Here is a 15,900-nt window from a genome sequence, read left to right on the forward strand (position 1 = left end):
GCGGGGAAACACTGGCGCCGATAACACGGTTCACACGGACCGGCTCTTCGCGGCTAACGACACACCACCTAAGCGGTTGGCACAAGATGACTTAGAGACATACATAGTTGCTCGTTGGTGCCCTTGGTTCTCTCGGTCGTTTGGAGCTCTGTCTGATTGTGACATGAATACGCTCGTGGTCAAATTGCTCAAATCGTCAAAGTGTTGCACCAGTACAACTGCACTAGAAGTACTTACTGCGGTGGCAATCGTATTGACTCGGCCTAACCTTACACAGCGACCGCACAGCTACGATCGCGCTCTGGCCAAGAGATTGCTATTCAAAGATTGAAGATCTTGTCCAGGGATAGCGCTAGCTAGCAAGCTATGTCGTCCACACGAGTTCATCGACCCATACGGATCTACACGCACGGTCTCACCGAGCGGAAAACCCCCTCCATGGACGTTCCTTTCGGCAGTTACAAATACAATTCAGCACACAGTGACTTGCCCGGGGGGTTATTCCACTTTGTTCGCGACGGAGACCTATATGTGCCTACGCTACACGGACTGAACGCGGAATACATTCAAACTCTAAAGGATGTGGCCGTGTGCTCCGCCAACAGTTCCATGGCCAGTAGGCCGTTTCTCAACGCGCCTCACATGTACGAAGTCGAACTGATCAACACGGGCCACGAGCAATTGCAACAAGGCGACCGATTCACCGTACAGCTACCAAATAAACGCGACGTGGCCGCTCAGTTAGAAGCGCCCTTGGACCCCGGGTATGATCTACACGTCAATAAGGGCATATGGGGAGGATTGCTGGCCACTAGGCGGGTGAACACCGAAACCGGAGGAGACTGCATCGAAGAGTTGCTACGTGCTATAAAGGACGACGAGGCGTTCGACGTGTTTGAGCTCATGTCGCCTTACACGCCAAATAGCACGCTATCGATGCTTACCCTGGTAGCCAACGGAGGCGGCTACCAGCGCGTACCAGACCTGTGTCGTGCGAACGCAGCGGATGCCGCGAACGGAGAACTCAACCAGACAAACGTCGAAGCGGTTATCGACGACAGTCACGTAAAACAATATCTGAGAACTGTGATACGCCATGCCCTGACCATAGTGGAAAGCGTCCAGGGGTTTGGTAAATGGTAAATGGACTGATTCTTATATAGCGCTTTTCTACTCTCCCGGAGTACTCAAAGCGCTCTATACAACATGCCACATTCACCCAGTCACACCCATTCTCACAAGCCCTTTATCTATACTTAGTGCTTTTTCTAACTACATTCACACACATTCATACTCCGATGGACGCATCGGAGAGCAACTTGGGGTTAGTATCTTGCCCAAGGATACTTGGCATGCAGACTGGAGGAGCCTGGGATCGAACCACCAACCTTCCGATCAGTAGGTGACCTGCTCTACCTCCTGAGCTACAGCCACCCTAGCAGGTTTGCCTGCGGACAAGTTATTAGAGCTTGTAAAGGATACACAACTAGTCCTATTCATACCGGGGAGAGGTTCTGTGCACAGCTGAATGTAAACCGTTGGCTTTCGTGACATTTGTGCGGTACCAATATAAATGTATGTGTGTGTGTGTTTTTTGATCTCAAGAATAAACGACATGAAAACAACCCACATGTGTTGAGTGTACTTTATTCACATTGCGAGATACACCATCCACTTAGCGTAGTAGCAAGTCATTTCAACTGTGCGAGTACTTCTTGATGTAAGTCGGGTCGAGTCGATAAGGCTGGCCGTGAGACGGCCGATCAGCTTGTAGACTTTTGCGATGGCTTTTCGCTTTCTGTTTCAGGCGGTGTTCCACAGACCTGTCCTTTGTCACCACCACCGTTTGCTCTTTGGGCTCTCGGTGCTCCGAACCGACGGTACTCTCTTCGATTGTGCTCGATGGCCTGCCGAGTTCGGAATCCTCCGAGGGTTCGCTGCTGCTGCTACTGTTCTGCAGATCCCCTCGACAGCCCTCTGTGTCCTCTGAATGTAGTAACGCTTGTAACCATCGAGATGTCAGCGGTTGCGTCGCGAAACCCCGGCGGCGTAATCGCACTTTGTCCTTTGGGGTCTTAGGATACCAGGGATTTAGGTCCCAGTGGGGTACGGTTTCGTCGCTGTCGCCGAATGAGGTGGGCCTACGTCGTAGTCCAGTGAATGTGCCGCAGTCGTGGTGGTAGGGGGAAGCGATGCCCAGGGGCCATCTGCCTTTCTGTGCGTCACTGGTCATCATGATGCTGGTGTCGCTCTGAACGCACGTACGTACAGATAGCACTTACCGAACCACATCATAGCATTCGCCAATACCAGGGCACGCAGAGTTAATGCTATGAAATCAAACAGGGCCTCCTTGTTGTACTTTTGAACGTCACCGGCCATGGTGCCGGGTGGTGTGATCTGTAAGCACGTACTCGCAGAAAGTACTGAACGCCCACGCCGCAGAGTTAATGTAGCGGAATCCAAGAGCTGCTCCGCGTTCCTCGTGAGCACAGGCTTCGGATTACACGTTATCCGGGCGGTTTCATTGTTGTAGCAGTAGTACTATCTGCGCGAATCTGATGAGCGCCACGTACATCGCAATCGCCGGGATGCCGAACAACAGGGCAGATGAATCTGTCACTGGATTAAACGCCAGATGAGCTGTATTGTAAAGCAGTAGGAGCAGCGATAGGATAGCCCAACCGACAGGGGCCGGATTGTACTGGTCTCGATTTATTATCGGTATCTCCTTTTTGCGCTCTCGTCGGTCGTCGAAAGTGGTGTGCAATGCACGATCTTCTCTGCAAAGTGCTAACACCTCTGCGTTGCCCGTTGTCGCTATGGCAGAGTACTGCAATTGCCTGATCGTCTCGCTTAGCATCTTAAGTTCTACGGTGCAATAGGACCACATGGCTTTCAGTTCCGCTAGAAGAAATAGTATCCTATATCCGTAGTACCAGTCGTCCAATGCCGGAGCGGTTGTCAGTGTCCACAAGGCGTGCAGGCTGCATAATCCGATGGCGCACATTTGCATTTTTACCTTAACTCCCATTATCGCGCTCCCTTGCCGTTTTTCTGTGCGTAACGCACGTTATATGTGCCTAAACAGCCGGACGAATCCAACCGCGTTAATCCACACAAATACGCCGATCGTCCACGCGTACAGGCGCGACTCCGCTGCGTCGGCGGGAGTAGGTTTGCCTTCGCGGCAGGTCCTCCGATACAGCCACGTGCACGTGTAGACCACGATCAATTGAAAGCACAGCGCAAACGAAGATGTTTTAGATACGCCGAAATCGGGATACAAGCGCCCTTTACTGTGGTCGTAGTCGTTTCGTCTCGAGGCGCATGTGGCACCGATGTACAAACCCCAAATCAGAGTTGTGCACACCGATAGCGACCAGATCGCAGCTACTCCGCTCAGCAATTCCCAACTGTACAAACGCAGAGCGTGAGCCACTATAGTGATAAGAATAAGACATGTCGAAAGTAACCGTAAGACCGTGTACAACGTCAGCTTCCAAAAGCGGACCTGTTCGTGCGTGTTATTTATCCAACATACCACAGGAGGGAGGTATAACGGGTGAATGGCCGACGTCGTCATGTTTTTATTCAGTATGACAGATAGCACAAACTCCTGATCGGGCAAATGCGCTCTGGGAAGCATGGTTGTTCTCGCGATGTTGTACTACACTACGTTTTTGGGGTGTTATCACCGTGAATTAATACCGTGTTGACCACAATCAACAGGCGTGCCTTAAGTGTCTAGCGGAATCTGCTGTGTTGCCGGATAACTCAGAGTCCCGGCAGCGGGATACCGCAGTATCAGCTACATCGACCATCGTCTGGAATCCGACGTGATCCGAGTAACGCCACACGCAAGATCCGTTGCATCGGAAAGTGTGACCGTGTTCGGTCCCGATGTGCACGTAGTAGCATCGTCCGCTATTCCGAAGGTAATCGCAAAGGAGTTCGTCCTCGTCTACGGCCCACACGAGAGTGAGGGTGACACCCGCGTGGTCTTCTAGAAGAACGCGCTTCCCCGAAGAAGACGATTTGGCCACCAGGTACAATTTTATAGCCGACGGAGCGCCCTTGTCGCGGGGCACGGTCGTAGCCTGCACCTCGCCCGTGTGACACATATCTCCGAGGACGGATCCGATCGAACCTACCAGCTGTAGCACCTCTTTCACCAGATGCGGCCTAGCTACAATACAGTGTATTGCAAACCAAAGGTGTTCGCTTGACACCGGAACGTTTTTGTATGCCATGCTCATCACGTTACGCATCACCGCAGCTCTGCGGGTCTCGAGAGAGCGAGCTGAGCGGGAAGAAGCGTCGTGGCATCTGATCATTTCGTGGAAGCGACTCAACGATTTGTTCCATTCTGACACCAGCAAGTGTATCGGCATAGCAGGAATGTACAGCTCTTCCATACCGACGTACCCGCTCATCAACCTTTTTGCCATCGCGCTGCTGGGTTCCGCGACGTTACTGTTGTACAGGTCCACGATGCCGCAGTGCTGCCCGTCCCCGGGTGTGAGCGGCATGAACCTCACACACACGTCTCCAACCTTCGGCCTCGAGGAAACGCCGTCCATGATCTGGGAAGCGACGTGCTTGAAATGGATGGTTCCCATAGCCAAGTTGTTACAGCCACCGCGTAAACTCACGGTCGGACATATCACGTCGTCATGCCAGTCGTCCTGCGGAGTCCTCATGACTCGGTCATTGTTCGACACCGCGCGATGAAGATTGGGGGTTTTCAGTAGAAAACAAAGCGACTTTACGGCCATGTCTCCCTATATTCTGTTGTGCATGTGGTCTGCGCGCACAGACTACTACGGCTTCGCCCTAATGCGTAAACAGTGCAGATCATTGTACACTGTTGTAGCACGTGTAGTTAGTTATTTGCAGTTCTACCACCACACCACGCGTTGTGGAAATAAACCTGTGAATGCATGTTGTACGATATGCTGTATAACCAACTGGTTGTTATGTCAAATAAACACACGCAAACAACAATACACAAAGGAGTCGTGTTCTTTTGAATTTTTATTCTGCGATCTGTCTCGCGACATACATGGCGTTAGAAGTTAGTTATGTTAGTTAGTTATGTTTACACTTTCTTTCGTGTCCACAAAGTCCATGAAATATCAAATGAATAAAGTTCAGGAACACATAACACGTACACACACAAGTGGATATACAAACACCGTGTTTAATCACAGATATATATATATATATATATATATATATATATATATATATATATATATATATATATACAACATTTGATTTATACACAACATTTGATTTAGCTCTACATGGTCAGTTTGCAACAACGCAGCTTCAGCAATACACAATCCTTGATCTCATTGCAATTAATCCTGTGGTGTTGCTTCGAGGTGTAGTGTGCCCCGTAGTAAGCGGACGCTGCACAAATGACACAGCGATAACGGCCGTTGAGTTCGACAAAACCGTAGCTGTTCTTAGCCAGTGCCTCAGGGAACGCGATGCGCCCTCTCCTGTAACACTCGTAGCCTAGAATGAGACGCAGGTTGGCCCACTTCCCTTGGAATCTATCCTCGATGTAAGGACAAAAACCGCCCTCGTTGTACACATGGTAGATGTGCTCGCCTAGCAGCGTGTCGTTTTCGACAAAGTCCTTTACTCGTATGCCGCACGCATCGCAGTGGCGATCTTCCACGGTGCCCGATACGTGATGCATATTGGCGGGGTCCGCCTGGAACACGCGGTCCGTCCAGGACGCAGATTCACCCGTGGGTTTGAATTCCCCGGTTCGCGTGTGACGGAACACGGGGCCGTCGGTGCCGGATGCATCGAGAGCTAAAGTTTTAGCCTTTTGGGTCATCATCTCGGCCAGGGGGCTGCAATTTACGTAATGTCCGTTCCCAAAGGTATACTCGGTCGTTTCGGCCATCGAACATATTACACAGTGTCTGCGACCGGCAACGGTGACATAGCCCTGGTTTGAGCACAGGAGATATTGCGGCAGTGCCACGAGACCCTTGTTGAATCGCACACTTCCGTGCAAGGCGACCAAGTGGTTCTCTCGACCTCTGAATTTAGCTTTAATGTATCGACACCGAGCGGACCCCTTCCATATGTGCTCTTCCAAATTCACTGTGCCACTCTTGTATCCTGCGAGAATCACATCACAGTCATTACATTTGTACGTGTCGTAGCTGTGGGGCACCGGTGTCATTATGGTACCGTCCGCCAGTATCTGTTCCTCCGATGGACTGTTGTACCACCGGTTATTATCCGTGTGCGTTACCACAACGGGTTCCCCTTGTATTATTTGAACGTGGGGCGCATGTGGAGCGTTGGCAGCGTACGCGCGCTCTCCGGCCCGTTTCCGGACAATCTCCTGTGTGGACAACCCTTTTTCGTCCGAGCAGAGGCCAAACGTGTCTTTGTGGAATCCGCAGGCGAACAATGTTGGGCCGCACGACGTTGGTTGTGACACAAAGGGTTCCGTTTGAGACTCCAGGCCTGGGATTTCCCTTTCCAGTTGATGTACAGTCGCGATCGCCATAGTTGCACCGCTCTCGCCAAGCACGGCGTGTGACTCCAGCCTAACCGCCGACAAAACAACTAGTACTTAGAGACCTCGTCGTTCTTACGACGCTGAGATACCAAAAGCCGTTTAGTGAGTTGCTGCCAGTATAGAAGTGAGGACCTTCGATCGCTCGAGCCGTGATGTCGATGCCGGCGATGGCATCGGTATCCAGAAAAACAGCTAACACCACTTTGTTGTTTTTGTTACACACACACCGCTAGTGACCTCTGATATTGCATACATACACAGGCGTCGGCTGAGACCCGAGTTTCCACACACAAGAGCCTTTGACACATTTGAATCAAAAATAAACCAATTGAGCTTGTAGACACTAAAAGATCAACACACAATGAAAATATATGAAGCAATGAGACTTTTTATTCACTGCGCAACTGCACACTGTACAACCGGAAACATATCATGGGTTACACACAACAAAATCTCGTAAACCCTTTACATCTCTAATGATACTATAGCCTTGACGGCATGATAGAGGACAGCAAAAAAAAAACAAACAATATCACGGGTTACACGCAACAACAAGATCGCGTAAAACCTTCACATCTCAAATGATAATAATACAGCCTTGAAGGCATAATAGAAGAAAACAACAAATCAGAAATGAACATACAGCCTTGATGGGCACAATGAAAGAAAAACAAAAAAAAACCTAAATAATAATATCACGGGTTACACGCAACAACAAGATCGCGTAAAAACTCTCAAAATCGTGCGGGACGTCACATTGGTTACAATCACATGGCCTTTATCGTTCGCCGTTCACCGGCTCACACTGCAAGCTTACGAAGGCCTCTTGTGAGGGATTTCATGTCTGGGCAGCACGACGGTATAGCCTTATCCATGGTAATAGGCGGCCAGGCTACGTATGTGCCCGTTAGAGCGTGGACGGCGCGTCGAAAGTCCATCAACAGCTTGAAGTCGGTATCGGTGATGAACTGTTTGAGAGCGTTGAGCACGCACCCTGCGAACGTGCGGTTGATCTCACAGGGAAAACGGATGGTGTTGTACCTACCGAGCCAATCTACAGCAGTGTTGAGATCCTCTTGCTTTCCCCTTTCCAGTATACAGGCCAACCCGTCCACAACGGCCTCTATAACAGCCGGCTCGTTCATTTCCTCGCCGCCTCTGTGCTCTGGGTGATGAGGATTGTGAGCGTAGTGGTGATAGAATCCCTCGTTCGCCATTTTGGTGAGAACCGTTTTTTTGTCGATGTGGGCATGCTGGTCGCAACCCGCTTCCGCCTCCATGCAGCACGCCATGATACCCGAGTAGGAGGCGGATTCTATGTCGCTCGTCTTACTGGAGTCGTGAATCAGTAGGTCTCTCACGTAGTATCTGTCGGCCAGTAGATCCGACCAGGGACTGTCAGTGACGCCGACACTGGCTTGCTCCAAGGCTCTGGCCACTATAGTTCCGACCATGGTCACGAACATGGTGTGCGTTAGGAGCGCCACAAGATGTTCTCGTATAGGCAGACAGGCTTTCACGGCGTCTTCGCATTCGTCCGCACCGTGGCCCTTCTCGCGTAACCTGCATATGAGGGTTACTAAATTGGCGGTTTGGTAACCACGCTCATCTGTGACAGGTTCGAACTTCATACGGTGCGCCTTGGAGATCTTCAACAGCTTGTTGTAGTGCTCCTTCATAAGCGCCTGGTCGTAGACGTACGCAAGCCTTTCGGGGATGAGGGGAGCCGGACGTCGTCCGGCTCTGCCTCGCGCGGCTCCTTTCGCCTGGCTCGCCGGCGTCGGTGAAGGCATATCGACCGGCGCCGTGTCGGCTGCTGCACCTTTGGCTGTCCTGGGTCGCGGAGTGGTTGTTTTTCTTGACGACATGGCGTGTCCGCAGACAATGTGTTCCAGCGGCGCGCAACGGGCAATGATGTTCAGAGTACAGTATGCGTTACACGTTAATAGTTAATAGTGGTGACGGTGGAGGAAGGCGACTTGGTAGATGGTGCCTGCTAATGTGAATTTGGCTGTTGTGCAATTGGGCCGCGGGATGGTCTGTTTGGCGAAACCATGGGTTGTCCACAACAAAATGTTTCCAGTGGTGTACAATGCAACAGAGACGGAGCGTGCGTCGCGTTACACGTTGATAATTAAGGTGGTAATGCACAGCAACCACGGCAGACCACAAGCTGTGAAAGAAGGCGACTTGCTAGATTCAATCGTTGTTACAGTAGACCTCGGCGGCGTGCACCGGCACGGATATTGGGAGGACGGTGACATGTCCACAGTACAGTTCTTTATTCTAAAGAACCAACATTGGTTCCGCCGGCCGACCTTCGCCCAGCGCCGACACACATAGACCCGGTCCTGTGAGCACATGTCACGCTCAGTTACACCGAGAGCAGTGCCATATGTGATATTGTACATTCCCGTTGGCGCAAGATGTGACACATTGGAGTATGTAACCACGTCTCCGCCGTTGTCAATGCGATAGATCCCATGAAGCTCATTGTTCGAGCATGTGTACCAAGCCGTAGCCGTGAAATGGTCCGGGTTGTCGGTAGGACATGCCAGCTGTACCCATGTAGCATTGTCTCTCCCTTGAGTTGGCTGTCCGTAATCGACGGCCGCGAGCGCCTCCTCGTCTCTACCACTAGCAGGCCGGGGTGTACCCGCCGTCAGCGCGAGCTGCTCCTCTCCAGTAGTGACGGACTCGAGGGCGTTTGCCGTTATGTTGTCCGAAGGTCTATGGGACTCGAGGGCGTTTGCTGTTATGTTGTCCGAAGGTCTATGTGATTCCGAGGGTGAGCCTCAACACAGCGTGAGGTCGAGAAACAGCACAACCGCCAGTGTGTTCAGCACAACGCTTGCCATGGTAACCCTCGCTGGTCGTGAGATTGTGATGTGTCCAACGGTGTGCGAAGCTAATATATAGAGTCCTGCGTGTGACGTAATAGTCCCGCAGAAAGTCCTGCGGAAGTGCGCGCTTTACAGCAGTGGGTATTCCGCGATATCCCTGCGTCTCGCGATGGTAAGTTCATCCGAGGATTGCAGTTTTGTGCAAAGGAGAATCAACAACGGGCACGTCAGAATTGAAAATGCAACAGATAGAGAAGCCATAATGTTCAGACGTGCGAAGGACCGCTGGTAATCGACTGTCAGCTGTTCGCAGTGAGACCGTATAGCTTGGTCCACGTTGTCCATATACTTGAGGCTTTGAGTTTTTGTGTCTTCGATAAGACCGTGCACATCCTGAGCTCGCTGCCACAGACTCGCCGTTTCCACTGTTATATCGTGGACGTAGGCGAGGGTCTGGTGTAGGTCCGCGTTCGAAAGGGAGTGCGCTCGGGTGAGCAATCTGGGCTTTGCGGTGCGACGGAAGCCGTGCTCAGAGGCCGATGTTTCCTGGGACGTGAGAAGACTGTACATCTCCGTGTGCGTATCGTAACACACCGGTCCGTTGCAACGCGCTCCGCATTGTATCGGACACAGCAAATCTAGCGTACCTGCGACAGAGACCTCACACGAGGGGATTGTGGTCTCGTCAAGTTGCAACGGGTCGCACAGTCCCCTCGAATCGCAGTAAGGCATTTTGTAGTTTTTGCTGCCGTCTGTTATCGCGGAACTAATCAACCAACACACTCTGTTGTTTTGCGAGGTGTCGACGAACGACATGTACCACCTGGATAACGACAAAGGCTCCCAGGTTTCCCGGTGTGTGACCAAAGTCAGTTTGGACGCAGACACCGATTTGCTTGCTACCGGAGTGTCCGTGTGAAACTTTACGCTGAGGTTCGGCTCACAGCCGGTCATATCCGATCGCACTACGCCTTCGGCGCACAGTGTCAGCCGCCGTTCGGCCGCTTGGATGATTGTGACCATGGTGGTCAGCTGTGTGGAAAGCGTGTACACTCCGACCTTCCACGTTTCCAACATATTTGGCAGGCGAGTACTGTTGTTGCTGCTGAAAAGCGACGCTGTGTCAGTTTGCTTTGCAGGTAGAACTTTGGCGATCTCGCTCAGGCCTCCTTGTATCGCGGCCCTGTAATATTCCAAGACATCTATGATTCTCGGTGAGTTGTACTGCGAGCCTACGGCGTCGTGCGTCCGCGACTCGGCCGTGTGATCCGGCATCCTGTTCACGATGTGAGTATCCAGTATCGCGGCTAGGTCATTGTAACTGGCGTCCAAGGACTCTACCGCATGGTTGTATCCGAGGAGCGCGGTCCGGAGAAGCGCGTCGACCTGATTCCAAGTTCCACTCCAACACAACGAGTCGCATCCCGTGTGATACTCGACAAGTCCTTCGCATGCGATCTGCGCACACGAAGGATGTGTGATTCGCGACTTTGAGAGATCCAGACCCAAATCGAAGTTGTACGTTATGTATATAGGCGGGTCGCTTCTTCGTATCTTCCACTGAGCGGGAGTCAATATGACCCTGTGCTCCTCTTCCGTAGTTGCGTGAGCATCGGTTGTGGCGTTGGGTGCGATTCCGTCGGTGCCGCTGCAGCATACGCACAGCGCGCAGCAGCATAATAATAAGGCGATTGCGTCGTTCGCTGTCATTGTAATTTTCTATATCGGTGTTCTCTGGATCGAGGGCCTGAGTACACACAATATAGCATCACGATGCACACTACGTTGATTAATAAAGCCAGTACGGTAGCGACCAAAGAGAGCGCTGCGACGCGACTCTTGGCGGCAGCCACACGAGGCACGTTGCTTCGTAAGCGCGCCTCAGCCTCATATGTAACTGTGCCAAAGGCCACCACCGTGGCGTTCGCCTCGGCGGCGAGCTGTTCCGTTGCAGAAACACAGTCCTTTGCCCACATCACATACCCCCCACGAGCTCTGGCGTCGTCGCCACACGTCTCATTGTGACACAACCGTTCTGTAATGACGCGTGCAACGCGGGTGTTGATCGATTGTATCTTTCCGAACTCGGACGTGACCCGATCGAGCAACGGTCTGCGTTCGCGTCGGTAGTATCCGCACGCTTGTCTGTTGACCCTGGTGTCGTGAGAACCAAAGGCGAACGGCTTCAGGTCGCAGGACAAAGTAACCGTGAGCGCTCCGTGGTTCGCGACGACGATCATTTTTAGCACCACTCCCGCTTCCACCTCAAACCCCCGAACGTCTACGGGGTACCCGGTTCCACCTTGAGGCCAACCGTTCTCAACCGCATTAGCCAGTGCGAGGCACGAGCTGGAGCGCTGCAGACACCGAAGGACGAGGGAAATCGCGTGCATGTCTGCGACCGCACCAGCCTCCCGCTTTGACTCGACAGACCCGCGCTGCCGTTCAATGTCGGCCGCGTGAGACAACCAGATCGTGTCTTCGCGCGACAGAACGGGCTCGCTCATCGATCGGCGTATAACCCTTATGTTTTCGAGTAGCGTCTCTTTCTCCGTTTCGGTCCGCGCGGGTAATGTCACCGCGAGCCTAGTGTGCCGACGGTCGCCGGGTACGCTTTGAACGCACCCGTCTCCCAGTAGATTGCGCTCCGCGTGTTTGACGGCGACGCCAAAGGGCAAGGTTCGAAGCGCTGGCCCCGGTGTCGTCGGTGGAACGTGGTAACATATGACATCCTTGTCTGTGTCCACAAACGCGACAGCTCCGCTCCGATTCACACGGACCGTCTTGGCCCCGTACGGTATGTAGCTCATTTCTCGTGCGGCGCTGGCCATTGTGAGTTTGCTGATAGGCAAAGCGGAGCCTACGTTCATATCGGAAGACAGCCCGAATTCCAACCCGGGCACACCGGGTATCGACACGAAGCTTTTCACTCGAGGAGTTTCGTACGATGTGCGTCTAAAAAACATTCCTGCCTCTAGCTTGTACACGCCGTTAACTTCTGCGGACGAAAACCCCCCGTCGCCAAACGCGAGGTCCCTCGTGTAGCGGTAGCGTGAGGTCCTGAAACGGGTGGCGGCTACCTCGACCGCGTCGGCCAGCACGGTGAACAGCGGCACGCTACTAGCCCTAGCGAACGTATAGTCGAGGTAGCCTACGCCATACCGAGAGACACCCCATCTGGCCATGTCTAATGCGAGCGCCGAGAGTTCTTGTTCGCTGTACATCAATGTGTTCGCCGAGCGTGCGTTGTATCTGTTTGTCGGATTAGGCGGTCCTACACAATCGGGTCCCAGTTCGTACGCAGAAGACGGCAGAGATACTATTATGCCGGCTCGATTGTTCGAGCGTCTGCTCAGCTCGTCGAAAACATAGAGGCCCGACAGTTGCAGACGCCTAACGTCCGACACGTTGACGACGAGCTCGTGCTCTTCGGAATACCCTTCGGCTCGCCATATCTGGGGATTGAGCATATCGCAGCCCTTTTGGAATGGGACGCGCACGTTGGTTAGATCTAAAAACGCACCGTGTCGGGACACCACATGTCCCAGCGTCTGTAACGTGTTTTCCGCGGAGGTCTGCCTGGGCGTCAGTCCTGCGAGCACTGCGGCGTGAATACCCCTGGCGAGCATTAGCTCTGCCAATGTGCTAGAGGTTAATCCCGGTTTCACGTCAAACCTAGATCCGTACGTTGTGCTGACGACATCCAAGTCGAGAAGTGTGCCTTCCTCCAGGTTCACGTCGATCACGACAATCCGAACGTCGCTCCTCAAGAGCGCCAGCCAGTCTAGCACACCGGATAGTTCCTCCTGGGTTGGGTTCGTCAGAGCGTTACTGCCGTTGTGAAATCGGAGTTTCACTCCGGTTGCAGTCCTCCACCCTTGGCGATCGATGATCGCAATAGCGTGCTTAACCACGCTAGGAACACACAGCTCGCCGTTCGCCAGAGCCCCCTCGAGTGACCTCACCGGTATACGGGTGCACTTAGATCCCCTCGCAACGTCGTCTCGGTTCGTGGGCAGATTGTGAGAATGTTAAATTCTAGCAGCGTGACATCGCATTGTATCAGGTCCAAGGGAGCGGAGGGTGCTTCTGCGGTCAGTCCTTGCCAAGAGGAAAAAACCGCCGGTGTGACGACGCAGAAGATCTCGGTGTTTGGCTTAACGGATCCGTGTACGACTCTGCTCCGTCCCAGCGTAGATTCCCCATCATTGTAAAAAACCTCTAGCGTCCAATTGTTGTTGGTGCCGGGCAGGCCTGAGATTGCGCGCGAGAACGGCACACAGCCGGGTGAACAAGGCCCGTTGCGGTCCGTGTAGTCCAACGTGTTCGCGCAATGGCAATCGGCGTGTCGTTTGTGTTTCCAAACATATTTCAAACGTATTCCTCGCGTGATTGTACTATGTGTAACGTTGCCGTCAGGGCCAACCTCGTTGTACTCCAAATCCACTTCCACGTGTCTAAATACACGGACACTCGGAGGCTTGATGATCAACGAAATGTCCAACACGTAGACAAAGAAGCCCCGTGCGTAGTCCTTATTCCACTTGGCGCCCTTGGCGATATCGCATCTGCGATCCACGCGGTTTACGGTCGAGCCGGTCGCGGACACCAATAGAGGGGATGTCGTTTTCATAGGCGAGACACGTTGCACTCTGTACCACCTGACGTCCGTGGGTCTGAAAATGTGTTCAGCGCCCAGCGGTATGGTTGTGCGGGCCTGCACGACTAGCGTGTCGCCGAAAACGTCTACCGTTAAAGGGTCTTCGTGTGTCAATTCGAGTTCAACACTGGTAGGATCCAGTCCGGGTGACATAAACGGTTTCAATATGTCTTTGTGCATTCTAGCTGCCGCGTCGCGCAAAGACAATGCGTTTAGGGCATAGTACAGAGTTTCGGCGACCCTCGACCCATCTGCAAACAAACGGTCCACGACGATCTTGCCGCACTCGTCGGATATCGTAGACCGTGAAAAGTGCTTGCATAGTTTCATAAACTCTTCCTCGGTCAGATCCGCCATCCAGAGTTTAGTCAGCTCGTTCAAGGTGTCGACTAATGCCGTCGACGCGGGGGGTTCGACTAACGTGCGCATAGGTGTGTAATCGTCTGGGTGGCCGCATATTGTATCGTGCCAAAGGGAACCGGGAAGGACGACTTGCTGGTTCGACGGACACGTTTTGTGCAGGGCACATGTTTGGATGAGGGTATCTTGGTGGTCGGCCGCCCTTACGTGATAACCATTAGGGCACACGTCCCCACATCCGGCAAACAGATGAGGTCGCCCCAGCGGACACCGATATCTGCAGATCGGCTTCCTGTCGTTGTCGCAGTGGAGCATGACATGCGTCGGGTTTGGACAGCCGCCGACGACGTTATGCTTACAGGTGTTCAAATTGGACGCAGCTCTCTCGTGGGCCGTCGACAGTACAGCCAACATGGACAAGCAGACGAACGCGAGCGAGAACAGAGCCATTGCGGTGCACTTTCACGCACCGCGAAAAACCGTTCGGTTAACGTAAACGGATTAGTAAAAAAGAAAATGTCTTCTCCACAATGCCTAACGTCTCCCCTCGTCGGACTCTGTTGAGTCTCTTTGATGGCACCGGTAGTATATGTAAACCGTTCGTGGATAACGGGTGGCTGGTGCGGAGGCTAGACGTCGACGGTCGACACGGCGCTGATATCGTTGTGGATATCTTGGACTGGGATCCGTCTAAGGACTGGTCCGGACCACCTCCCGATGTGATATTCGCAGGTCCGCCGTGTGAGCAATACAGCATGGCCAGAAGTACGGCTAAGACGCTGCGGAATCTGACGTTGGCCGATTCACTGGTGGCTAAAACCACGGAGATAATCGACTATTTCCACAAAAGAAACTCCTCGCTACAGTACTTTGTGGAGAACCCTGACTCGAGCATGGTGTGGAAACGATGGGTCTCTCACAGGCTGTATCATGACGTAGGCAAACACCCAAAGAGCGTGATCGCTGCGATGCTCCGCAAGAACAGGAAAGTCAGTCAGTGGAAGCTGACAACTAATGTTACGAAGGTGTCTCATGGAGACAAACATGTGATGCGGCTTGATTATTGTCAGTACAAGGCCAAGTACAGGAAGCGAACGAGACTGATGACCAACAACCCCTTCGTGGGCTTGATGTGCAACGGGAGGTGTGCTAGCATGGTGGGAAGAAGACATTTAGAAGTGGCCCAGAGAGGCCCGAGGGCTCACACTAAAGCATCGCCTGGTGCACCAGGAAAACAGTACCATACTCGCGATCAGCTCCACGCTTATCCGGCGGATTTGGTCGAGGTTATTTTCCGACACGTCGACTCTTCGCCCTCACGCACTAGAGACGGCGTACACAAGGCAAAAGCGGAGCCAAAGTGGGATACTGTGAATGCACGATAGATGCAACCCTTTGTCTCATACGTCTGTGTGTCGTTGTTTTTTTTTATTATTTGATGTTGAGCTGTGTATTGTGCATGTTTTTTTTTAAAAAAAAAC

The 15,900-nt window shown here is 52.6% G+C and overlaps 1 protein-coding gene across 1 annotated transcript; it reads left to right on the top strand.

The window, feature by feature from the left end:
• Positions 1 to 350: 350 nt before the first annotated feature.
• On the top strand, positions 351 to 4,504 carry LOC146523783 (uncharacterized). The gene is made up of 2 exons (XM_085183570.1): positions 351 to 1,127; positions 1,443 to 4,504. Exons 1-2 carry the CDS (start codon positions 367 to 369, stop codon positions 1,549 to 1,551), a joined length of 870 nt encoding a protein of 289 aa, XP_085039696.1. The 5' UTR covers positions 351 to 366; the 3' UTR covers positions 1,552 to 4,504.
• Positions 4,505 to 15,900: the final 11,396 nt, after the last annotated feature.

The sequence above is a fragment of the Neolamprologus multifasciatus genome, chromosome 2 (genome assembly GCF_963576455.1).
Source record: "Neolamprologus multifasciatus chromosome 2, fNeoMul1.2, whole genome shotgun sequence".
NCBI classification, from domain to species: Eukaryota; Metazoa; Chordata; class Actinopteri; order Cichliformes; family Cichlidae; genus Neolamprologus; species Neolamprologus multifasciatus.